This window comes from Rhipicephalus microplus, chromosome 10, assembly GCF_043290135.1.
Source record: "Rhipicephalus microplus isolate Deutch F79 chromosome 10, USDA_Rmic, whole genome shotgun sequence".
NCBI classification, from domain to species: Eukaryota; Metazoa; Arthropoda; class Arachnida; order Ixodida; family Ixodidae; genus Rhipicephalus; species Rhipicephalus microplus.
The window spans coordinates 37311043-37337066 of record NC_134709.1 but is presented as its reverse complement, the minus strand read 5'-3'; the positions used below and the strand labels follow the sequence as shown (position 1 = coordinate 37337066).

The 26024-nt window shown below is 47.4% G+C and overlaps 1 protein-coding gene across 2 annotated transcripts in view; it reads right to left on the bottom strand.

Annotated features, from left to right (window-relative positions):
* LOC119180602 (MAM domain-containing glycosylphosphatidylinositol anchor protein 1) overlaps window positions 1-26024 on the bottom strand; it is a 108097-nt gene that overhangs the window by 1554 nt on the left and 80519 nt on the right. Inside the window, exon 9 of one of the 2 annotated variants that reach the window (XM_075875478.1) lies at window positions 4296-6740. The exons of the other annotated variant lie outside the window; for it this stretch is intronic. Within the exon in view, the coding sequence (XP_075731593.1) occupies window positions 5125-6740 (1616 nt within the window). The 3' untranslated portion in view covers window positions 4296-5124. Of the gene's footprint in view, window positions 1-4295; window positions 6741-26024 lie in introns of those variants that run through there. 2 annotated transcript variants of the gene reach the window in all.

Here is a 26024-nt window from a genome sequence, read left to right as displayed (position 1 = left end):
CACCCAATCCACACCACGTTGTCTCCCGAGGCTGCACTTCCACATATCACAAAATTTCCACTACTTTCCTTTAACACTATCTGGTAAGACTGGAATTCAAGTGGCGGTAATCTCTGATGTTATAGAAATAGTAAAATGCCTTATGTGAAGGCTCACCAACACACACCCAGGAGTTAACACACCTTGTGAAAGCAGTCACCAGAAACAAAAAAAAACAAAGCATGTACTCGCCTGAGAGACTGCAGACCACCAAGAAAGTTTGGGAAGCAAATTATAGACGTCGAACTCCCAGGACCTGAGAGCTTGTTCGTCGCATCCGCCAGACAAAGGTTGGAAAGCCAGAAAGTAAAAGTCATGTCAGTGAATTGGAGACGAGGTTCGACTGGTTTACCAATACATTAGTTTGTAGATAACTCGGATATCTAGTTAACAAGTATAAAACATCACTACATGACACCCTGACCACAATTATAGATACGGTCGCACATTAAAAGGAAGGTATTTCACAGTTATCCAGAGCAGAGGACAGATTTTGAGTAACGGGTGCAATCGTAGAGTTAGTATTACATGCATTACTAATCAAAGCGGCGTTATAAGTAGCGCGCGGTGGTACTATAAATTGCTAAAAGGTTTGCCAAGAGGCTGAGGCATTCTGCCAACTTCAATCCCTCCGTCACTCGATTCAAAAGAGAACAGAGTCGTAAGTATATGTACTATGTCTTTGAAACTGAAGTCAACTTACTTGAAGTTACAGATGTAATGTCTGAGAAAGAGAACTGTTAAGTTCAGGGCTTGTTTACATTGTTAGACCCAATATTAATTAATAAGAACTAACAGAAGAAGATGCGATGAGAAGTTCATAATATTTTATTAGGAGTAAGTGTAATGTATATGTAAATGTAACGTTTCATGCTATTTATACATTACCTTTTTTTTATTTCGACGCAAACTAGCACTTGCTGGATACTTATCTGCTTGAGATAATCGTGCCATGTCACTATTAATCCAGCTACTAAATGCAGTGTTGACTGACGCAAGTGCTCGTGTTGAAACTATGCCTTAATGGCATGAACCGAACACAGAATTACTAAAGTGTTACTAAGCCGTAAATTGTTGCGTTGTATTTTATGAGCACTTAACTATTGTTACTCAACGCAGATGTGCTTACCCGAGTCATTGCATGTCGTCGAGTAAAGGTTTGAGAACGCAATGAGCACTACTAGGGAGTTGAAACACTTCCCCCTAGAGAACGTAAACGTGAAACAATGCCCCCCGAAAGTTTTGACCACCTGCGGTTCTTTAGTATGCACACAATTCTGAGCACACGAACCTACATCATTTTTGATGTCGATAGATCGACGCACAGTGCTCGTGGATTGAAAAAAAAAACGCCGAAGTTTACTGTACATAACAGGTATGCACAACTTCTAGATAACTGCATTATATCCTTAAGAATCTATCCATGCAGGTAATGTATAGACATGTGCGAACATTCGTGCACGTCCAATAGTCGAACACATATTTACGAACACAGAAAAGCAACGTGTGCGCTTCTTAAAAGATGGTTTCACTGCAGTAAACAAGTGCCATAACGTGAATACACTTATCCAGAGAAACTCTACACTGCTACGAAGCCCCAAATGCAAGGTTAAATGGACAGACTACCCTCACATGAATTTGTTATTTTACTTTTACGTTTGAGAGCTTGCTACCGGCTCACATGCTTCAAGTATAGCAAGTTGGACAATTTTATGCCATCTACAGGTCATCATTTGCGTTCTACCGAAGTCAAATCCTGCTACTATTCTAAATGGCTTCTACTTCTCAAACCAAGAAGAATATTTGAACATGTCTTGTTTGCACGAAACATGTGCAGGTTAGTTGGCTCAAGACAAATGTGCTAATCTGTCTTTATGACATAAAATCTATCAAATCTTCCTATCGTCGCCTGTTTGGTCGAACAAAAGGATTTCGATTCTCCGGCGTTACCTCGTGCCATAGAATATTGGAACAACCCTCCAGATAAAATAGTTAGTATTCTTCACCCAAACTTGAGCGGACCTCACGGATTCTCTAGCCCCCAACAACGCACGTTAATCAGGTGGACCCCGTCGCTCATGCCCGCTGTCTATCCACTGCATGTGAAAATGGGGTGGACCTCCTTGTTTATAGACCCCCCCCCCCGCCCCCCGTACAGCATGCGAATATGGCGACATTCAGTTCATTCTACACATGGGCTTCCGTATCGTTGTGTGTATTCTACAGTAAACGCCACCTGCCACACTAAACGCATTTTCTCTTCTCTTTTTTATTTGCGTTTTTGCGTGGCGCTAACAACCCACTGCCTCGCCTACTGCGTGGCATACACGCATGGCATTTTCGACAGATCAAACAGGTGCACACCGGATCGAATTAGTGCACGAGGGCGCCTATATACGTACCGGTACGGTTGGTCGAAGATGCCAACAGAGGAGTCTGCGTCGAGATATCTTTACAAGCGCTTACCGCGTGCCCATCTGATAATCGCGCCATAACAATACTAGAAATGAGACGCAAGCGTCGACCCTCTTTAGTTCGGTCATAGCGCAAGCAATGACGTAAGATACTCACGTGGTTTCAGGAGCGGCGCCTGGGTCATGAAGCGTTGAATCTTCTCATTACAATCGTTGTTTTCCACATACGAGAAGATTACCATACTTTAATTCCGTGCTGTCATTGCTCTGCGACCATCGTTCTGGGCCTCGAGTGGTGTACACGAGAATAGCAAGCGATGGAGTTTGTGATGATGAAGAACAACTAGTTGAAGAGCCGAGGCAGGATAAGTGGAGGCACGAAATGAACAAGAAGGAAAGATGATGAAAAGGAGAGAGAGAGCGCCGAAGAACCATTAGTCACAGCGTTTTCATTATTGCCGACGACGGTGTGTGGCAACCACGAAATGGCAGCTGCGCACGCTATATAGAGAACAGCATGGTAGATGCGGCCTGCTCTTCCACCTGCGTTGCGCGGGCAGTTGCACATTATGAAAGCTCGTCGTATTGTCATTCGTCTTTCGCTGTCGTCCGAACCGATGGTACGCACGGTGGAGAATGGAGAGAATGTACCCAGTTTGGGCTGCTACTGCTAACGCAGTTCCTGTACCGCAAGTAATAATGTGCATTAGGAACAACCTTACCTTCGGCAGGCGCTGACAGCAATTTAGAGGACGCATGGCTGCAAACAATTTGCAGACGTGATTGATTGACCAATCCGTTGGTTCTGGACGTTTGCGGAAAGATTGACGGAAAGGTAAAAGCCTCAACCAGGCTTTTGTTGAATTTCTTAGCTGTACAGGGCAGACACAGATGTGGGGTGTTATAGAAGCTTATATTGTTATTTATCTTGCATGACTCAGCCACTAGCATCAATTAATTTTATGAGCCTCTATTTTCAAACACACGTCTTGTTCTCCCATTTTGAATTATTCCGAGTCCTGCCACGCTTGTCTTGTCGCTTGGAGTAATTCACTATGTGAGCTGCAGTCGCTTTAGTAACAACCTCAACAAGCTTGGCAGCATAAAAAGACCCTGATAACCCGAGCTCTTCGAGGCCTGCTTTGACAAGAATAGTATCCGAGAGGTTTCGCGGAGAGGTTTCTAGAAGATTGTTCGCTTTTTTTTTCTAGATATGTATAACTAAGCATCCTATTTAGTATGACTTGTTTTTCAGTAGCTCTGTGTATTCCAACTTGCTGTTTAACTTGTTCGCTTTTTTCGCTATGCTCCCTTTTTGTGCCCCTCCTGCTTGATCATCGGACTGCAGTGTGTAATAAATAAAAAAAAAAGGTGTTGTCGGTGGAAGTCTTGACTTGCTTCAGCACTTGTATGTTCGCCAAGTTCCTCTGCGTTTCGATCTTGTTACCGAAGCGATTGTTCAAGAAGAGTAACGAAGTTCACATTTGAACCCCTCGCAGCTTGAGTTCCTACTGAAGGGATAGTGTATTAGACTTGCTCAGCTTGCAAGATATATATTTTTTTTTGTTCGTAAAACGCAAACAGGAGCCTTGTGGTAGAAGTGGGAATGGGCATCTGAAACGAGAACTACACATTTGGTGCAGGGCAAGTCAACAAGGCGTGGTGTCTCACTCGCTGGTATGGCCTTTTGGAAATGAAGGTTATACAAAGTTTATACATTGTTTAAAGCATACCTAAAGCAAGCGCAACGCTCGTCGGTATAAGGAAGCAAGCAAAAGCTTGTTACCACCATCTGTTCTGGGAAGAGTTGGTGCCGTCAATGAGGAAATCGAGTGTAGGCAGTTATTTTGTTTAACAAAGTTGTTACCTTTATTACGAAGACAACACCGTAGACCGAGCACTACGGACATCTACAAAAAAACACGCATCGCATATGTCCGTAATTAGCAGTGATTACCACCTCGTCGAGTTTAACTGAAGTCACAGAGCATTGCGGGGCCAGGCTCGTTTCATTTCTGAACGTCTTTGTGACTTCGCATCAACAGAAAATAACACATTGTTGTACCGCACGCTTTCAAGGGTCCGAATGACCTGTCATCGCGCATCGGGAAGCACAACAGTCCGAACAAACAACACAGATACGGCAACGAACAGCTCGTTGCTAAGGATCATTAATGCGTTAAAGAAACTCATAATCATCGAGACTTCACGGGCGAATTGCCAAGACACTAGATGCATGCTCCTAACTGGTGAGCCGGCCTCTGCACAAGACCTTGATTTCTTCCACTTCCTCACGGAAACACATACTTGCTGGAAACCACTTGTAATGTGGCTAACATGATTTTTCGAACTGCAACACTGAGCATCCCTGACGTGGCTCAGTGGTAACAAACTTCCCCTTTATACGTAGCTTATCCCAGGCGTCCTCGTGCGTGGTACAGGCATATTATGACAACCTGGTAGCGCTAACGAACCCGCCTAGCCCGCCTCAAACTCTTCTGTGGTGCAGGCACACTGGACCGTGTATAATGCTCACACGTACAATCTATTAAGCCAATCCTGCTTCCAGCCTAAAATGTCCGCACAAGACGCTCGCCTGGGTTTTGAAAAAAAAAAACAGCCGCTGAAGTTCAATACTTCTCCTCGGTGACAGCGATTGAACATAGTGCGCTCAGGAAGAAAGTTCGGCGCTATCATCCACGTGCTTGGAGAGGGGCCTCATCTCCGAATCATCCGCACTGTCCCTGTATCGTCGCCGACATCGGTACAGCGCCGTCGCTATGGCCAAGGCTGTGACTAAGATGCCAGCGGCGATGAGAAGGGCAGGAACGCTCCAGGCTGACGTGGAAGCAGGCGCAGCAGCCGAGTGCTTCTCCTGAAGCACCGGCATTCCGGAGATGTCATTCAGCATTACACCATTTCCTTCGTCGTTCTTCGACCGGGGACTGGACGTGGTTGGGACCCCAGATGGTTTCGTGACGACTTTCACGAGGTTGCTGTCGTCTGCGGGCTTGAATTTAGGAGCCTCAGAAGACAACTGTCGGGTCGAATGAGGAAGACTAAAAGTCTGTCGGCTTGAACTTGATGCACTTGAGTGCAAGGGCGTCGAAGAACGGATGTCGGGAGGCGAAGTTGTGGAATCTCCCGACTTCTTGACTGGCTTCCGCGTTGTCCACTTGGCCGGCTTCGTATAAAATTCTGTGGCTTTCTTCCTCGGCTTGGTCGGCTTTGTATGTGGGGTTATGGTTGTCGCTTCGGTGACCGAGACCGCTCCTGTTGCAGGGCCTTTAATAGGTGAAACGCTTGATGGTAGTCTTGCGGACACAGTGCTAGATGCCGTCATCAGGTTGGCTGTAGTATAAGAAGCGATGTGAAGACGAGTGGCTTTAGTGCTTTGCGGCAGCGGATGCGTTGTACGTCTGGATGCATCTGTGCTATTCAAGGTGACCGCAGCCGGACCAGTAGAGCGGCTTCTCGCGGCCGGTCCCCCAGAAGTAATGCGGCTTCTCGTATAAGGCGCCGAAGTGGTCGCCTTGCTTCCTGGGGACTTCACAGGCGTAACGTCCGGTCCCACCGTATTTCCTTCTACGTTGGGGTGTACGTTATGCCAACTTGTAGGATGAAGCCAAGCAACCGTCGTCACTGGTCGCCTCCCCGGTGTTGGCGCTGCCGTTGTCAAGACTGCGCCGGAAGTAGTTCTTGACGTACTTGCCACGAACGCACGACTTGCGGCGGCCGTACGAGTCTGCGAAGTTACGTTTACCGTTGACGGCTTTGGCGAACTGCTGGTGATGAGACGCGCCGTCGTAGGAATCGCTGCGGTGGTCACTTCCGTTTTTCGCGAAAAGCTTGCGCTCGTACTGTAGGTGGTCGGCGAAAAAGGTGTGTACGTGGTGTGTGATGACTCTCTAGCTGCAGCGCCCGCACGCGTTGGAAGCGATGTCACTTGACTTGTCGTGAGGGCTGCTGTGGCTGAGGGGCTTTCTGTTCTAGCCAGGCTAGTCGTGAGAATGTCAGATGGAAACGGCGTAGTATGTGTTGCGGACGACGATGAGGACGACGAATCAACGGGAGCTGTAGTCTGTAAATACCTAGGCTGCACGTCCGACTCGTTTTTTGTAGTCACAGGTTTTAGATTCTCGGAAGACCGCTGTTCTGGACCGTGTGTGACTGCAACATTATCGATGCTTCTTGATGAAAGGGAGCTGGCGTTGTCCGAGCTGCTCTCTGTCCCGCCTACCGCAGGGAGGCTCGAGTACGGTGTCGTATCCCACGTGTCTCCCGAATCTGGAAAATACAAGAAATAATGCGGTATTTTCAACAGACCTTAATCAGCTGTCGTCCACCTAGAACTAAGATAAAAAGCACAGGTTTTATCCGTTGCTGCAACTCAAAGCTCGCTCACTGCCAGGGTTTTGCTTGCGTGCTTTTAGCCATGGGATACCACTAGAGGAACTGGTGACTGGGAATGAAGTTCACTAATTAGGGCATCTCGCATCGTGCGCACGAACTAGGGAAGCAGTAATCACCTGCCTCTACTACTTTCAATAAGTAATGAGGAATAGACTCAATGCTTACTTTACAGTTCACCTATGCACCGAAAGTTTATGTCTAGGTGATATACCTAAAATAATTGCTTCCTGCCATCTCGTTTCAGTTATGTACCAGCTAGAGCACACAGCTAATACAAATTATTTTAAAGGCACCCTGCAACATTTCCTTTTCAGATGGCCATGGAATGGATTCACTAAAAAAGCTTATTTCATTTTGAATTCATCTCCGCTAATATTTTTTAATTCGTTCAGTACGAGTGGAAGTAAAAAGATTTGTCACCCGCTGCCACTGCATTCTCTCTTCTCTCGTACCGGCGCAATCGCTGGAAGCTAAGCAGGGAGAGATTGTAGGAGGAAAAAGAATACGTCACGCGCATCACGTGACCACGGGATTTTCTTTTTTTTTCCTCTGCGAATACGCGAGTTATCGGTGCAAACGCATGGAGAAGTCACGGAGTTCCACGGCAATGCTTGTGACAACCTAGCGCACCATGCTGAGATCAGCCAATGGCTGATACAATGGCTGTGACGAGCAATTTTCTAGCTTCTTCTGCCCTTCGCCAAAAGAAAAGAAAGCAATTTTAGTGGACTGAAAATTTATTGTGAACTCCAAGCCGAATGTTCTGCTATATTATATGGTTCTCGGGTTCTCGGAAGCCTATACGCTATAGGGATCGGTCACGTTTTCCCGCCACGCATGCTCAAAAAGTGTTGCAGGGCCTCTTTAAGAAGCGCTGATATGCATGAAAAAAATTGCCCGCAGCTTCCCTCGGGGGAACACTGAGGAGGATGCGGACCATATAATTGGTTAACGGGGTGTTAAAGTGCGACTTACTTGGGTCGATGGCTAAATTGGTTAACGTGGTTGTGAAATGGGGTGTTAAATTGCGACTTACTTGGGTCGATGGCTAAATTGGTTAACGTGGTTGTAGGAGGGGGTGTTAAATGAGTGAACACGTACACACGTATGCGGAAGGGCGGCGCTGGTCGAAGGGACGTCGATCATTGTGTTTGTGGATTCGTTGGAATTCATTTCACCGCGACCTTGGACGTCGACGCGCCGTACAAACCAACCGACGAGCGGCAACTGAGCGAGCGAGCGCCGACCTTGAGTATATATACAGCACGACGGCGCATGCACTGTCAGCTGTTGAATGTTCTCGAAGCGCGACGCCACATGCGCGTCCACTGGAGAATCAGGAGAATTGTAGATGTCGAACGCGGTGTGTAGAGGAGGAAGGGTGCACAGATGGTGGAGGAGTGAAGCGCGCGCGGTGTGTAGAGGAGGAAGGGATGCACAGATGGTGGAAGAGTGGGCGACGGCGCGACGGCGCATGCGCGCGCGTCAGCTGTCGAATGTTCGAGAAGTGGTGCGGACGGCGCGGACGGCGCGGACGGCGCACTACAAGGCGCGAGTATAAGATCCTCCCGCATCTAAAAGGTCTAGTAGCGCAATTTCTGGTATCAGACTCAAAAGAGAAGTAGAAAAGCTAGGCAAACAAGGTTGACATATTAAACAACAAAATTGCCCTCTATTTGAATAAACTAGCAGGCTCAGGCGCCCTACTTTGTAGCGTAATATTGCTAGTGTAGTTCTGAGTTCACTTCAGAACATAACGCGGAATATCTAATGGATTAACAAGAGCCTCCTGGTTGTGGAAATGCAATAAGTATGATGATTACTCGTGAAGCAGTACACGACGACACGCAGAGAAGGAACGAAAGGGACACCGCTCCTTTTGTGCTCGTCGTCGTGCGCGGCTTCATAAGTAATTGTGAACTATTACCAACTCTTCCAGCTTTCGACATTACTGAGCGATGTGTATGATCCATCTGACGAGAGGTGGATGATGATTTCTCACACTCAGGCTCAGCCTGGTCTTGCTACAGGCATGACACGACATCCCGGAACAGATTTAGAAGCTGTCATGGCTAATAAGGCACTACGTAAATTAACCCAAAAAGCAAATATTTGGTTATACACAAGTGTACGGTATTATAAAAAACGATTCATTATGCTCGAACCTAAGAGATGTCCAAGACGAAAGCCATCTTGCCTTTTTTTCTTGGTCACTCTAGTGTGCCTACCAGCACCTCCCGAGAGTTTTCTGCGATTTTTCGGGGAATCTTGAACCCCTTCTGTCCTTAGCTACGCGCATGGATGACTGTTTTATATCTGCATGTTGCGGCGTATTGATTCAATGATGAGCAGAAATCATTTTTGAACGAACAGCCAAAGAGTACCTACTATTTTCAATATGAAAGGTTATGTCACATAAACAAAGCACAATTAACTTACGTGGCCCGTAGAAGTGCTTAGCTTTAAGGCGCTGTGAGAGGAGACGTTATGTACTTACAGGTGCCGAAAAACTGGAGGCAAGATGACTATGTATGCGATCGACTGAACACTACAGGTTTCGGAGTACTGTGAATTTGAATAACTGCAAATGATAAAGTTCATTTGCAAAGAATGGCCATGAAGGAGAAATTATAGGTATTTGTATATTACACTTACACACATGCTTTCAAAGGCATGTATTGACTGATCGGAAGCTGACATGGCTGTGACAAATATAGCTCATTAGAAATGACGCGCGAGATGCAATACACGAATGCGCAATACTTTATATGAAGGCTCTGCAAGCGCAGCTGCCTGAATACCGAAAACAGACTCAGCTGTATTGAGGTATTGAGTCAGTGACTGTTGTCGGAAACTACACTGCCACTTCTTCATGCGGATGAAGCACAACACGTATTATATATGACGTTTTTTGGGGGGCTTGAAGAAGATAATGCCTGAATTTCAATAGAACAAATTTCTGCTTAAGCAGCGTCTCTCTTCACCTGCGATGGCACAGAACGAAAACGCAAGTTCGAGAATTTTCGATGTTTTAGAACTGCTGCAGTGTCTTGCAAGTTGCCTCAACCTAATGTATACGCATTATGCGTGTGGAATAGCGTAATGGCAAGGAAACAACCGATATCATCGTTAGGGGGATCCGGATTTACCCAAACGTGTCCGCAGGTTCTACGAGTGATGGCATGGGGCGGCAGGAAACGAGGTCTTCTTCCAGCATCATTTCCCCGTCCACCCAAGAAAACGAGCTTTTTCTTCTCATAAGCACGGGGTGTACGTTTCCCACCGCCAAGGCGTTATGCGCATAAGCAGCCACAAGTGGCTTCATCGCGCCCATCTCGTCGTCCGGAGCCAACAAAACCGCCGTGCCGGAGGTCATACACAACCAGTGTCCCATAGCCGCGCGTGCTCATAAAGTCGCATTCATATATATCAGAGCCCCGTTGACTCGGAGATGAGACCATTTCCGGCAGCCCAGACGGCGAAGTCAGCACAGACAGTTGTCGTTAGCGCTAGTTACGAGGCTGACCGCCCGCCATCTGGCTAAGCAGGACGTGCGAGACGAGCGAGATCGAAGAGACCAGTAGAAGATTTAGTGCTCTTCTCATCGACTGCAATGCTGAGTGCTTCTGCGTTGATGATTGGGCTGGTTGACATCGTATTTGGGGTAGGAGGCCTGGCGATGTACGTCGTAAGTACGATGTCTTATAGTGATACTGTTTCATGCATTGCTGCAATGTCGTGCTTCAGTAGCACCTCCTAGAAAGTGATTGTCTTGAAGAGGTATGATGATGTCACACTAAATAAATATAAACTTGGGCTCAAGAAAAAAGCATCAGCTAAGATGAATTCAGATGTTGGCGTAAACATTAGGTTCTAATGTTTTACATGCCAAAACTTTGATGAAGTTACGAAGCACTCTATAGCCGGAAAACTCTGGGATAACTGTGATTATTTAATTTGCCTCTAAATACACAATATGTATGTATATATATATATATATATATATATATATATATATATATATATATATATATATATATATATATATATATATATATATATATATATATATATATATATATATATATATATATCACCTCCGTCGAAACGAGAAGAAGCTGTTGTGCTTCCCCTGCGTTTATTAGTTATACGGAATGTTAGCTGCCTCACGTCTGCTTTACGGCCACACAAATTGCTTGAGCTTGGCTAACTCCCTCAACCAATCACTGTTTACATCAATGAATGGAATATAGTGCCTGAAATAAATTGGATGACTATAACCCTTCAGCTTGGCGACAACCACAAAAAGCTTTACAGCAAAAACATGTTGCAGAGAGCTCTGTCCACATTAGCAACTTGACCGTGGCGCTGCTATTCTATACCGACACACTACCTACGCGTATGAGTGACCCACACGTGTGGGCGTGCACCTCCAGATATGTGCAACGCATTTCCCTGCAAAGGGCGATGAAGCCTGAGTTCACTCATCAGGCGCTGCGCCATGCTCCCCACCGGGCTGCAGAAATTAGACGCCTTCTATTTCTTCTAACTACTACCACCAACACCACTCATCATTATGGAGCCACATGCAGCATTCAGTCACTCACATTGTATGAGCAGTATACAGTACTGCACATATGCATAGGCAGTACAACCTGACAGCACAAGTCAACTGGGAGAGCCCATCAGCAGTTGCCCAAAACTTCATGATGTGCATACTCCCTAAACCACCATGAGAATGCGCCTTGGAACGGGACATGACAACGGCGATGGCGTGTTTGTGCCTCAGATTACAGCGTATAAGCTAACCAAATATAACTCGACCTGGCTGACTGCTCAGCAAATCTGCATCACGTTGACAGCGCGAGGAATTACAAGAAAATGCCGGGAGCGTCATCTCAGCAGCACGAAGTGATCATATCAGTGCTGTCTGCTGCGCTTCCAAAGTTATCGCTAACATTGAGATAGATATCGGCAGCACGCTATAGAGAGAGAGAGAGAGAGAGAGAGAGAGAGAGAGAAGGAATGTAGGAAAGGTAGGGAGGTTAACTAGACTATGCGGACAGTTTGCTACCCTACACATAGGGAGGGGGAGAGGAGAGTAAAAAAGAGAGAGAAGGATAGACACATGTCACATCACACACACAATGCAGAGTTTCACAGGCGGTCCCTCAATGAAGTTGCTGACAAGTATCTCAGGAGGGCTCGTGTGGCTTTCTGTGCTGATGTGCTGCGCGACCAGGCTCCTAAGATCTTTGCTTTATTAAATGGCCGGTCATCGAGTCTATTCAAGGCACACTGGAGAGTCCGGCGATCTTCATCAAATTGGGCACAGTGGCACAAGAGATGTTCAATAGTCTCTATACAGTTGCAGCTTTCGCACATGGATGAATCCGCCATGCCAATGCGATGTATAAATTGCCGACCAAGCAGTAGGGCTGTTCGCGGCGCATGGAATCTCTCAGAGGATCGAGCACACCCACCGAGCTACCGGCTGTTACATCAATCAGGAAAGATAATACTACGCCAGTCTGGCCCACTTACGACAGTCTCTCGCCACCTACTCCACCCTTTATAGATACGCAGCGCAATTGCGGTAAAGCTTGCGTAACGAACGTACGAAACTCGCGATACATTGCCAACATCTCGCTCCTTCAAACTGCGCCTCCGAGTTTCGCAGCAACGCCGAGCGCGGCAGCGTAAACATCCGCCTATCTCTCCGTTTCCTCGGACTTCTTGGTTTTTTCAATCGCGTTACTCCTTTTCGGACAGATCCATCCTTCATGCTGCGCGAAGAACGAACACGATCCGGTAAGAACGTGGCTTCTGGTATTGGCCGGCATACGCAGCGCACCACAAGGACCACCACACTATAGCGAGTGAGCAAGCGTGGCCGATGGTAACGGCTCGCGAAAGCGCAAACAGTGAGACGGAGGATGCCCGGGCCAACGCCGGCGCGGTACATTCGACACCGCACGGTGAGGCGAGCTACACGGCAAGTGTGGCAACGGAGCGAACCAAGCCCATTACAACGATTGGGTTGCAGGCACGCGTTGGAGGGGGAGGAGGAGCGGATAGAAATAAGATAAAAAAAACAAAGACGAATGCGTGATATCAGAAAGATAAAAGTAACAAATCTTGGAAAGAAACATGGAGAGCTCACGAAATTCACCGGACAGCATACACTCTCGGCAGCGTGGGCGAGCGCGATGCCTCTCTCTCCTTAACCGCCGCTTCGAGACGCCTCGCTGGCGGCGCAGCCGCTCACAAAAGCCGACGTTGAGCGATGGCCGATTGCTTTGTATGCCCGCTCATAATACAAGCCACGAGAAGTCTCAATAAAGGATGCCTTTTCTGCTTCCCTTTTTATTCCTGTTGGCGCACGTACGTACACCATTGTGCATTGTCTCTTCTTAGCTTGTTCGCCCGCTTGTTCATGTCCCGAAGGCAACTATGCTTCTCTGCACGGTTGCCACGCGTGAAGATGGCTTCACCACGCCAAAGGCGCGTCTGCGGGCAGAGTTTTTAGGCCGTATCGTTTAGGGGGAGGCGCGAATCCCGCGTGTTTAGGCGAGGGCGAGTGAGTTCACACTTATTATCCGTGGCAGTACAATTAAAGCAGGTGATAAGAACTCAGCGCTGGAGTCTCTTAACCAAAATAGAGGGTTCTGAACCTTACTTACAATGAAGTAATTATAATTCGACACGATAGCTTTTAATTACGACAGATAACGGTTGTTGTGAACTTCGTGTTGAATACTGACCAGAGAAAAAAGTCGAACTAGCAAGTGGCGGACTTTGTACCCGGTAAGGTGGCGGCTATGCTGACCTCACGCTGCAGCGTTTGTCAAACACGTCAACTGCAGCCACCTGGTCCGGAGAGTTCAGCGTTTCACTCTCACACACTCTCTCTCTCACACACCACACACCACACACACACACACACACACACACTGTTACGCGACCTCAATGCAGCAGTCTAAACTATTATTTAAAAGTGAAGATGATCACAGTTTGATAGAAAACAACCAAATAAAATAAATATAGCCGGAAGCATTTATTGCCTCGCCAGTCCGTTGTACGTACAACTTTCCTATATATATACATATACATGAGATCTATATATAAATGAAACCAGCCGTGAGCAGGCGGTAGCCTGCTCACGGCTGGTTATTTTTTCACCCACTTTTCTTTCTTATTTACATTCCATTGGTTCTAATAACTTTCCCTGTACATTCCTTGGCAATACTGTCTGTTAGATCTCATTAATATTGTGTCAAAACACGGAAAAACGAGCCCTTATGTACACACTTCTTTCCCTTATATATATATATATATATATATATATATATATATATATATATATATATATATATAGTAGAATAAATGACCAATTAATGGCTACGTTTTCTTATGTATTAAGACTTGTTATCTTCACTTGTAGTAGTGAAAACACCGTCATAAACGACGGCTAGCAGTCAGTGACACGGATTGCTCTGTACTGCCCTAAAACTGCTGTCAATGTGCAAGCCCATCGCCGGCGAATGACAAGGGCGTGATCGCTGCGCACAACACCGAGTCCAGGTAATGTACAGTGTTCCGCCCAGGACAAGTAAAAGAACGTATACCACAAAGTTGTGGGCACCCAGGCACTGCCCTACAGCCACATCAAGCATACGCTGCGATGATGCACAGGAACAGGTCCTGCACTGTCTCCTGCGTCGTTTAGGTAACGGGTTACTGTGCCTCCTTTGTAACTTAAATGACAGCAGTTCGGTTACCTGTGCTTGCATCGCTGCGCAAGAGAAAGCAACTTATTCAGGCGGTTACCGGGGCTTGACCAAACCCCTTTTGTACAAGTTTTAAGCTTACGAGGCGGTTATGTGCGGAGCAACTTCAGAATAGTGTTTGCCGTACAGTTACCACAACCCAGCGCGCAGTGTCCGATAACAACCACAAGGCTGGAAACCCCTTCTTGATACACAAAATATGTGATTTAAATGATCAGTTTCAAGTGGCACGTTGCCAGAATAAGCTATACGAAGCCTTTCGTAGCTGAGCCTTTTCACGGAAGTGGAACGTGCTTCCATGGAAGTAGTTTAAGCAGTGCTTTTTTTTTTACTGGCAGAAGCCTTAGCGGCTGGAGGGCACAGCAAACCCAGTGGCACCCTTTGCATCCTCTAACCTAACCTTGTCCATCATATGGCCCCCTTCAACAACACTCTTCTCTCAGCAGTGCTTTGTTGGATGTTAAGAACAACTTACAAAGTGCGCATTGCTATTTGTCCGACATGGCTTTGACCAAAGTGCACCCTGATTGATTGATATGTGGGCTTTAACGTCCCAAAACCACCATGATTATGAGAGACGCCGCAGTGGAGGGCTCCGCAAATTTTGGCCAACTGGGGTTCTTTAACGTGCACCCGAATCTGAGCACACGGGCCTACAGCATTTTTGTTTCCATCTAAAATGCAGCTGCCGCAGCCGGGGTTCGATCCCACGACCTGCCGGTCAGCAGCCGAGTACCTTATAGTCACTAGACCACCGCGGTGGGGCGAAAGTGCAGCTGGGTTGCAGCATTTTCTACCGAGAATTTCGGTCCGACTACATATATAGTGTTATTGGCAGCTACGTATGTTGCGATGTAATCAACTATACACCTATGCAGCAGGCACAGTTCTTAGTGTCCGTCTATATAGTGTGAAAGTGTCGTGATTTATTTTTTTTTCGTTCTCCTCAACATGCCGCACCGCAGTGATGGCAGCGTTTCGGTGTAGTAATTCGCCGCACCACTCCTAGATGGAGACGCCATGCCTTTTAAAGTGGGAAGCACATATTGTGCATCTAGGCCAGGAAGCCGGCTTCGGTTGTAGCGAAATACTGAGCACGCGCGGTCTCTGTTTTCGAAAGCAGTGAAGTCAGAGGTTGAGTAGTGCGTAAACGCTTTGTTTCGCGAAGGTGGTGCCTCGCTGGCCCAACTTTAGTCATGACTGCTCCGTGACGCGCTGACACGCTTCAACAACGCTTCCACGTTTCAGTTCGCACCACCGCTCCTAGATGGCGATAACGTGACTGCCAAAGTGAGAAGCATATAAAAAAACTCCCAAGCATTTCCCCGAGGGTGAACATGGTTAAGTGCGAATACACGGGGTGATGCTATGAGGGGTATTTATTAATTCGCACTATTATATTTATTAATCACACTATGGTGCCTTTATGGTGTAATGGTTCCTGGGAATCGCAATTTAATCACACGGGGGAGTTTACGTTAACTCACTGGCGAATGCCAACGGATTTTAACTTTACTCCCCCTCACGACCCGCTCTCGACGGGAGACTGAGAGAGAAGGCGGGCGCGCGAGAGAGAAGGGTGCGCGCGCAGCTGCAGCGAGCGAGGAGAGCGGAGGAGCGAGCGAAGGGGGATGGGGTATAAGGCGCGTTACTGACACCGATATCAGCGTCGCGTCCGTGGCTTATTCGGTAGAGCGTCGCGCTGCGGCCCGCCAAGTCCTCTTTCTTTTAAAGATAGAGAGAAGACTGCGGACGCCGCCGACGGCGGTGGATGGTTTGGGGTCGCTTATAAAGTGTATTCACACTTAAAACGCGTTCGTGCTTACGATTCTGTAGAGTACAGGTGAGGTGTCACGATCGCTCTCTTGCTCGCAAGCCAATGAGTCAAGAGTTCCTATTTCCAGGTCAGCTAGCTCAGTTAAACTTTCTTGATTTTTTTTCTGAGCTACGCATGGACCTTTTTCCGGACGTCCGTTCTATGATAGAAATTATGTGCGTCATGTCAATGTGCGCACCAATATAAAACACTCGTGTTGGAACATTCGTCTACAAGTAACAAAAAAAAAAAAAACTGGAGAACGGCAAAGACCCCTTTGACTGTGGGCTGCAAAGCCAATGCGCAGGCTGGTAATACGAAAAGGAAGCTCAGTTTGGACGGTACCCAGATGGCTTGGCAACAATTTATCCGAACCGACCAATATCACTTGGGAAAGAAAGAAACAACGAGCAAGAACATTCGACTTTGAGAAGTAGCCCATAAGGAGAAAAAGACACCCGGGAACCGCCGCCAATATCTTCAGCAAGCCATTCAGCGTTCATACACCATATCAGCCAACTCTTGTCGGCCATTTTTTTTCCTCATTTCTTTTTTTTTCTCTCCGCAATGGTTGCGATGACGATTTTGTTATCCATCAACGTGAATTCAGTCGCCGTCCCCGTCCAGCGACGGTCGCTTCCAAATTCGGGCGATGCACTCGGTCAAATAGTCGTGCCGTCCATTCTCCGGCCCGCCGCCGACAGACAATGACCGCCGGTTGGAAAAAGGCGCATTTCCCCTCCCAGTTCTACGATTTGTTCCTTGCTTCCTTTTCCGTCGAAGCTATTCCCTCCGCCGACATCCCTTAAGGCAAACACAAAAACCTACTGCGGACGAAATTTCCACTACCGCTGGAGTTTCTTCTTTCTCGGGTGGCACGTAGCCTATAGGGTTGCGAAACAAGGCTTCGTCATTTCTTCGCACACTTTCGTGCGCGGTCTCCCTTAACATTACGCAAGTTTTACGCAGAAGAGCGCGAACCACAAGCTGCGACGTCGCTTGAGCCTTTTTCAAAGCACGCCCCCGTGCACGTATACTCGCTCTATCATAGTGTACCCCCTTCAAAACAGCGTGAGAGTGTCGACTAATGCATTGTCACTTTCTGTCATGTCATGTGCATGTTTCAGCACGCCTCACAGGGAGGCAAACTACAGTTTTTTGGAGCACCACAGCGACTCGGTCTTGTGCAAGCGATTGCGTTCGAGAAAAACGTAGCTGTCATTTCATGCATGACTCAGGGCCAAACCTCATAAGCGCGAAAATGCACGCGACAGGGACGAGCGACGCTATGAGCGACGAAACAGGGCGTTCGCGCGACGTGTCGCGTGCTCGTTTTCGCGCGATCGCTCGGTTCTCCAGATTTGGAAACCGTCGCTCATCGCCCGGAAGTGCTGGGCTCAAGCAGCCAATAGCGAAACACCGGAAAAGACAAAGACTACATAGGTGCACGTGACCCTGCCCGAGTCACGTATGCGCAACAAGAAATAACGCAATGTTTATTACGCATGTGCATATAAAAAAGTGCTGCAAGGCAATAATAAACCCTTTCCGTTCCATTACACAACAATATATCTTATTTTTAAATTAGAAACCGCTCGCTACGCGGTTTTCTTGGTGCGAGTAGACGGCCTCATGCCAGCAACAGTGGAATTCGCTCGCCGAACCCGTCGCGTGAATGAGGTTTGCCTGCGCTAGCGACTGATCGCGCGAAGCCGACCTACGTCGCGTCACTTGTCGCTGTCGCGTGCATTTTCGCGCTTATGAGGTTTGGCCTTCATAGAACCCTGAAGAGACACATGCATAATGTGCTTTTTGTCATCGACACAACATTGACTGCGATATTCCACGGCAAGTGCTATAACGGGCTTAAGATCATGGGATCTGCGTGTGGGTGGGGGGAGGGGATATTAATAAAAAAAAATTGTGGCTGATGCCCCTATATGGAATTCAATAACACGAAAGTGAAACGTGGCTTAAAAGGCGTAGTGGAGCACTTATTGTGCATTGTTTCGGCAACAGCAACAAATCGCAAAGTCAGGTTAGAAACGGTAAGCAGCTCAAAACTTGCAGCGCACGCCACGAGCAGAAAGAAACGCACGGAATTAGCACGCTTAGGTCGAGCACGGACTGAGAACTGTCACAGCTCGACACTTAAACGCGCTGTTCAAGCAGCAAGAAAGACACACGAAAGTCGAAACAAGCACACAAGATACACAGGACAAGCGCGAACAACTGGATCAATTTTTTTCTTGCGTCGTGTGCTGCAGCAGCACGATGTTTTTCGTAAACGCAGCCATGGCTAGAGTGACCTGGCGTGCGACCTTAGATTGATTAAGTTATATGTGGGGTTTAAAGCCCCAAAACCACCATATCATTATGAGAGACGCCGTAGTGGAATGCTCCGGAAATTTCGACCCCCTGGGATTCTTTAACGTGCGCCCAAATCCGAGCACACGGGCGTACAGCGTTTTGGCCTCCATCGAAAGTGTAACCACCGCAGCCGGGATTCAATCCCGTGACCTGCGGGTCAACAGCCGAGTACCTTGGCCACTAGACCACCGCGGCGGGGTCCAGTGCGTGAAGTAACCTTCTTCTTCTCCCGAATTACGAGTCTGATAAGGGCGCGCGCAGAAGCCCACGCTCCGTGGAGGCGGCACTTCGTGAAGATGGCGCCCAACGCGGGAATGTCGTGCAATCTCACCACTGGTAACAAAAACGCGCTAAAGTTTCGAAGCTCACAGGACTGCCATACAATTTACGGTGTATATAAATTGCTTGCCTTTCGCAAACCGGACACCATTCACGCTTTGGTGTAGTGTTTAGCGCCACGCGCTGAGAATCGAGAGGTTGCCGATTCGACTGCGCGCGACGACAGATGCTTGTCTTCTGGTGTCTTCGCAATCTCACAGTATATATTTTTTGACGTCACTTCCATGACGGAAGTACGTCAGTGAATCCATGGTAGACCACGGCATAAAACAGTTTCGGGTTAATAACACGCACAAGTTTTTTACGCGCCAAAACCAGGATATGAATATGAGTCATGCCGTATTGGAGGACTCCGGGAATTTCGATCATCTGGTGTTCTTCAGCGTGCATTGATATTGCGCAGTAACACGGGACTCTAGAATTTCGCGTGCTTCGAAATGCCACCGCCGCCGCGCCGCAGCCGGGCTTTAACCAGCCACCTTCAAATCAGCTGGGGAGTGCCATATCATAGGTCCTTCACACAATATGCAATTTCTACGTTACAACTGGAGAAATACAAGTGCGAAAAAGAAGCGAAATTGTGATTAACAATAGCATCAAAGATGCTGCAGCTGCTGATGACGATAGTGGCAGCACTGAAATTTGTTTCTTCAGCGTTTCCCTCCTCCCCCCCCCCTCCATGGACCTTAAAGAGCTTCGCAGGGTGAAAAATACGTCATTCCAAGCAGTGCCCACGGACAATTAAAGGAAAAAAAACAACGCGCTACATAGCTACTAACAAGGTTGTTCGGAAGATGCTTATTTTTTCATCATTTTTCCGTTCCGTGAAACAATAAGGGCGTGGACCTGCCGCCCGCGGTCGGCATGTTCTAAACTAGGAGTGCAGAACATTCTACCGTATTTAATCGCACAAGTTGCGCCCTCGCATAATTTGCGCAGCCTTAATATATTGTCAGCTTTACGAAAAAAAAATATGTTCACTCGCATGTTTTGCACTCCCCGACCCGACCGAGCCAGCTCGCCAGCGTGCGCACGAAGATACTTCGGACTTTTGAATTTTTTGGACGGGCGCGCGCCCGCTCGAAAGGCTGCGAGTGTAAAGTACCTTCTTCCGAGGACTTTCCCTGAACTACATTGTACTACCCGAACTATAGCGTTGCCGGAACTGCTCAAGCGTTTGCGCCCCTCTATCCGTATATCTCTAAAACCATGAGAACGCATGTTTGCATCACGGCACGGACAACTCTCGGGACCGGAAGCGTGCGACATACAGACTATATGGCGCGCGAGGCCTTGTCAGCCTATCGCGCCAACTGTTCTCCTCATTCTCTGCGTCGATGGTGCAATGCACACTTGGTTGATTTCGGAAGTTTGCGTTTCCCCACCTTTTGGTCGCGTTCTTACTTACTCTGTCTTGCAATGGGCTACAATTACATATACGCGAAGAAAATGGGAATCGTGCCATCGCCAAGCACTTCAGCGTGAAGTTCTTCAATGTATGACGATCGGCGCGATCGGTACGGCAGGAAAGAGAAGATTGCGCGCTTGGTTGCTAATACAAGTTTCCTTCCGCTGAAGAAGGTGCATTTTTAATTTTTGGGCGAACGCTTAGGTCCTCCGGTATCACCGTGTCCTGCGACCTAGTTTTCCCCAGCATTGTCGGGGAGAGCTTCAACAAAACGGGCATTCGAACGAGCTGGTCGAACGAGCTGGACAGAACCGAGGGCGATACGCTTTGGGTGGGTGGCGACAGCGGCCGCAACGATGGTTGTCAATCTGACCTCTCGATCAGTGATTTTGACTTGACCGCGTGTGACTGGATCCGACTGCTTAAAGTACGTGCTATGTATGTTACATAAACAAGTACACTTCGTTCATGCTCGAATTTATTTTATTTTTTTTGTGTGTATACACTGCGCGTTAGAACTATTGCACACTATTTCGTATGCGTCGTTCGCGATATCACCGCGTAATTTGCGCACCCTCTTCTCGGAGCCCCTAAATCGAAAAAAAAGTGCGCAAATTATGCGAACGAATACGGTATATTGCTCAGAAGAACCGTGCTTTGTTCGCATATCTGCGAGTGTGCAGACGAGTTTACGTCTCAGATTTGGTCTCTTTGTTATCAGAGATGAAAAAGAAGAAACTGTCAAGCAGCCAACAGGGAAGCCGAAAATTGCTTATTTTATTTATTTTTCGCCTAAAGCTGCTTCTATCGAACTCAACGCACGGTCACTGAGCTTGTGGCTTGGATGCTTTAACTGTAGGACTTCATTAGTAAACACCGCGCACTTGTAGAGTTGATGAGGAAAATTCGACCCCAAGTTCCTTCCTCAATCGCTATGACAACGCCGATAGAACCCTTCATGTGTGCAGGGGACACTTTGCAAATATTGGCATCCGATCCACAAAGTGAATGCTGATGATGAAGTGAAGCTAGGTTCTAAGGTACTGAATGCCAAAGTTGAAGTCACCGACTAGTATAAAGGACGCAGGGGCGGGTGCATATATGGATGGATGCGCGGACGGACGAACGGATGAACAGACGCACGCACAGAGAGACGGACGAATGCACGGACGGATGGACGGGTGAGCGCACGGATGGATGGACGCACATACGGAAAGACAGATGGGCAGATGTAAGGACGGATGGACTGACGGACACACGGTCAGATGGACGGACAGATGCATGGACGGTTGGACGGACACAGTACGAGCAGCCGAGTACCTTAGCCACTAGACCACCGCGGTGGGGCCTGTAAACGCTCTAAGTACGGTATATGCAACACCTGTGTTTTCGTCCGACGGGGATATACTACCACGGTGACAACGGATATCCTAAGGAGCTTCTGTCATAAAAGGACAACGGGGAATGACGGAAGGCGTCAAGCAGCCTCACTGTATCATAAGGAGGGGGAGGATCATAACCCCCGAAACCACCCCCATTCAGCTTTCGTCGTTGCGCCTCTGGTATACAGGCTCTTATTACAAGGTGATTGTTTTGATAGACCAGTTTCATCGACAAAGCGAGATAAAGCTTAGGCGTAACATCCACAACATACGTGGGCGGAGGAAAGGAGGGGGGAGGGGGGCGTGAAAAAAGGAACAGTGTTGGTCAAAAAGCTCCATACACCAAATAGATGTAAAGAACATTAATGATGACAATAGTTATGACAAGTGGGAGAACGATATGTGAGACTAGTTGGCTCTAGTATGAGTGTATAACGCCCACGAAAAGGCGCCGGAACAAGCTTGCGCTCGCAGACACACACATCTCGTTATTCGCGCGAAGTTTCTTTAACGTATCCTTTTGTGAAAAAGTACGATTTTCGCCGACCACGCCTGAATGTGCGGTTGGCACGACCCTTTCATATTCCACACATAGGTCATGACACCCTTCAGAAAGGCAAAAAATGAAAGCATCCGAACTATTTAACACTGCGGAAGAAGCGCAACCAGACGCACATAGTTTCTTCGCCGCACAGCGGAATCAGCCAGGCGTAGCATAATTAACCATCGACCGCCACCGCGGCCGAGATGCGTTTTGTGCCGCACTCTCGTCCCGGGCAGCCACGACACTGTTCGTCGTGTAACGACGCCACAAACCGAGCAAAAATACAGTTAGAGAGAAAGGGGGGTGAATGAATGGCGAATGGAGGACCAGTAAGAATGAGCTAAAGCAGGCGAGCGGCGCTGAAGCAAATTATAGGAGCGACAAATAGAAAAAGAGGAACTCAGCGAGTCGAGCGAGCAATCGGGGCTCCACGCTGGCCATGACAGCGGTCGCCACAAGAGGAGGGGGGTGCCTGGCAATGGAAGAGGACTCGAGCAGCGAGGCGGCGGGCGCAGCAAAAACACCGGCTCGGCGGCTATAGGACTACTACGCGGACTGGAAAAGGCTCTTCTCCGCAGAGTCCAACTTGTCGGGGCAGAGCGCGCTTTCGGGAGGGCCACGAAAGAAAAAACCGTTTTCAGATCAAAGCTGGTGGGTGCCCTTAAGTCCGCCGTGCCTTTCGCTAGATAGCTGAAAGAGAGAGAGAGAGAGAGAACATAGGGAGAAAGGCAGGGAGATTGATTGATTGATATGTGGGGTTTAACGTCCCAAAACCACTATATGACTATGAGAGATGCCGTAGTGGAGGGCTCCAGAAATTTCGACCACCTGGGGTTCTTTAACGTGCACTCAAATCTGAGCACATGGGCCTACAACATTTCCGCCTCCATCGGAAATGCAGCCGCCGCAGCCGGAATTCGAACCCGAGACCTGCGGGTCAGCAGCCGAGTACCTTAGCTACTAGACCACCACGGCGAAAGGCAGGGAGGTTAACTAGGGCTGAGCCCCAGTAGGCTACCCTGCATTGGGAAAGGAGAGAGGGGGAAGAAAAGCTTAGCTGCATTTCTCTAAGGGCAACAGCCTGTTCCAAGGCGCTATTCGTGTCTCTCTCTGCCTCCTCAGAACTCGCACCGTTGTACGATAATCATCTCGGGCTACAACATGAAGACATGGGTCTACGTCAGAAGTGCATACAAAATAGCAACGTTTTGCGGCAATTTGCGTGTAAAATGAGGTTACAGCACTGGCCTGCTCTGTTAGAAGCCACGAATAATGTCGTGGCGCCAAGCGTTCAGTTAGAGATCGGTGATCAGGACCCAGAAAATGGAAGCGACTATGGCATTGCCACCTATGGGGGCTGTGAACACTAATGAGCGAGACAGGCGTCAAAATAAGGTTACATTAGACAGTTGTAGTTCAACGGTCCCCGCTGCGATGGTCTAGTGGCTGAGGCACTCGCCTCGTAACCTGCCGGTCGCAGAATCAAATCCGGCCTGCGCCGGCTGCATTTTCGATGGCGGCGAAAATGCTGTAGGCCCGTATGCTGAGATTCGGGTGCACGTTAAAGAGCCCCAAGTTGTCGAAATTTCCGGAGCCCTCACTACGGCGTCTCCCATTAACATATAGTAGTTTTTCAAAGTTATTATTATTATTATTATTATTATTATTATTATTATTAGTATTATTATTATTTTGGATAGGGAATGAGCAATTTAAAGTGGGAAACTCATATAGATAACATCTGTAGCAACGCGCTAAAGAAGTTAGCATTTTTAAAACGTAAACTGCGTGGCACTTCACCTTCTATAAAACTAACAGCTTACAAAGCGCTTATCAGGCCTAAGTAAGAATATGCAGACCTGGTCTGGGCGCCGTATCAAAAATACCTAATTAAAAAATAGAGAGGATCGAAAACCTGGCTCTGAGGTTCATTTATTCTAGCTACTCTCGTTTTGCAAGCGTCTCTGCCCTTCGCGAGAAGGCGAATCTGAAAACACTCGCTCATCGTAGAATAGTCTCTAGATTAAAATTCACATATCAATTGTACCATGGTCACTTCTAAATTCCACACAATCGCTACAAAACCAACCCGTCCGTGCGCTTTCACCGCATTCATCATAATAAAACAGTTAGACAACCATTCAGTCATCTGAACGTTTATCAGTACTCATTATTCCCGCGTGCTCTTTCATTATGGAACAAGTTACCTCAGGAGGTCGTTAATGCGGACACGATACAATGGTTTGCCCATCTCGTCAATGACCTAACACTTGATTTTTAATATGCAATATATCATGTTCCTCATTAGTGCCGAGATTTTATGTATTTCGGTGTGAATGCCATTTTTGCTATGTATTATTTATATTTTCCCTGATGTTGAGAATTTCCTTATTTTCGTACCTAGTATTTTATTTTTCTTATATTTTACTATTCTGTTTTGTCACTGACATTTGTTATCCACTCCTGCTTGGGCCCGAACAGGGCCTGCAGTATTTGTAAATAAATAAATAACTAAATAAATAAATAAATAATTAAAGAATCATAGTATTAACAATAAAACATCTATTATTATTATTATTATTATTATTATTATTATTATTATTATTATTATTATTATTATTATTATTATTATTATTATTATTTAGCGAGCTTGGCGGGTTATGTGGGCCGAAATGCGTGGCACGCTATACGCCTCTTACCATGCGCATGCGTGTACCATTCGCACGTTATTTTTTTTAACGCGAAAGCGTTTTATGCCGGGGTCCACCACAACTCTGCTGACGTACTTCCGTCATGGAAGTGGCGTTTAAAACCATATACTAAGCGATTGCAAAGAAAAAAATCCAGAAGGCAAGCATCTGTAGCGCAGAATCAAACCAGCACCCTCTCGATTCCTAGCGCGCGGCGCTAACCACTAACCCGCAGAGGGTACCTTATCTAGAAAGGCTAACACTAAGTCATTTATATAAGCCATGCGCCGTTCGGTGGACCTCACAGCTTCGAAACTTTCACGCGCTTTTGTTATCAGTGGTGATATGACGCGACCGATTCCCGTTTGGAGCGCTCTAAAGGTCGTCGCCTCCACGGAGCGCCGCCCCTTCCGGAGCGTGCTCTTTCCAGCGCACGCGCTTATCAGACATGTAGTTCGGCAGAGGACGAAGGCAACTTCGCACGCTGCCGCGGCCGCGTTTGTGAAAGGAGGGCGCTGTTGACATACGACGTGGCAGGAAGTGTGACAGTTGTTCGCGCTTGTCCTTTGTATACAATGGCGCTAGTTTCGTGCCTCTTTCTTTTTGTTTGAACAGCGCGCTTTAAGCATTGAGCTGTGACAGTTGTTAGCCCATGATCGTTCTGTGTATGTTAATTTCATGCGTGCTTTGTTCTTGAGGTGCGCGCTGGCGCTGCAAGTATTGAGCTGTTTGGCGTTCCTAACGTTACTTTGCAATTTGTTGCTGTTGCTGAAACAATGCGCAAATAAACGCTCATCGACCTCTGTAAAAAACACGTTT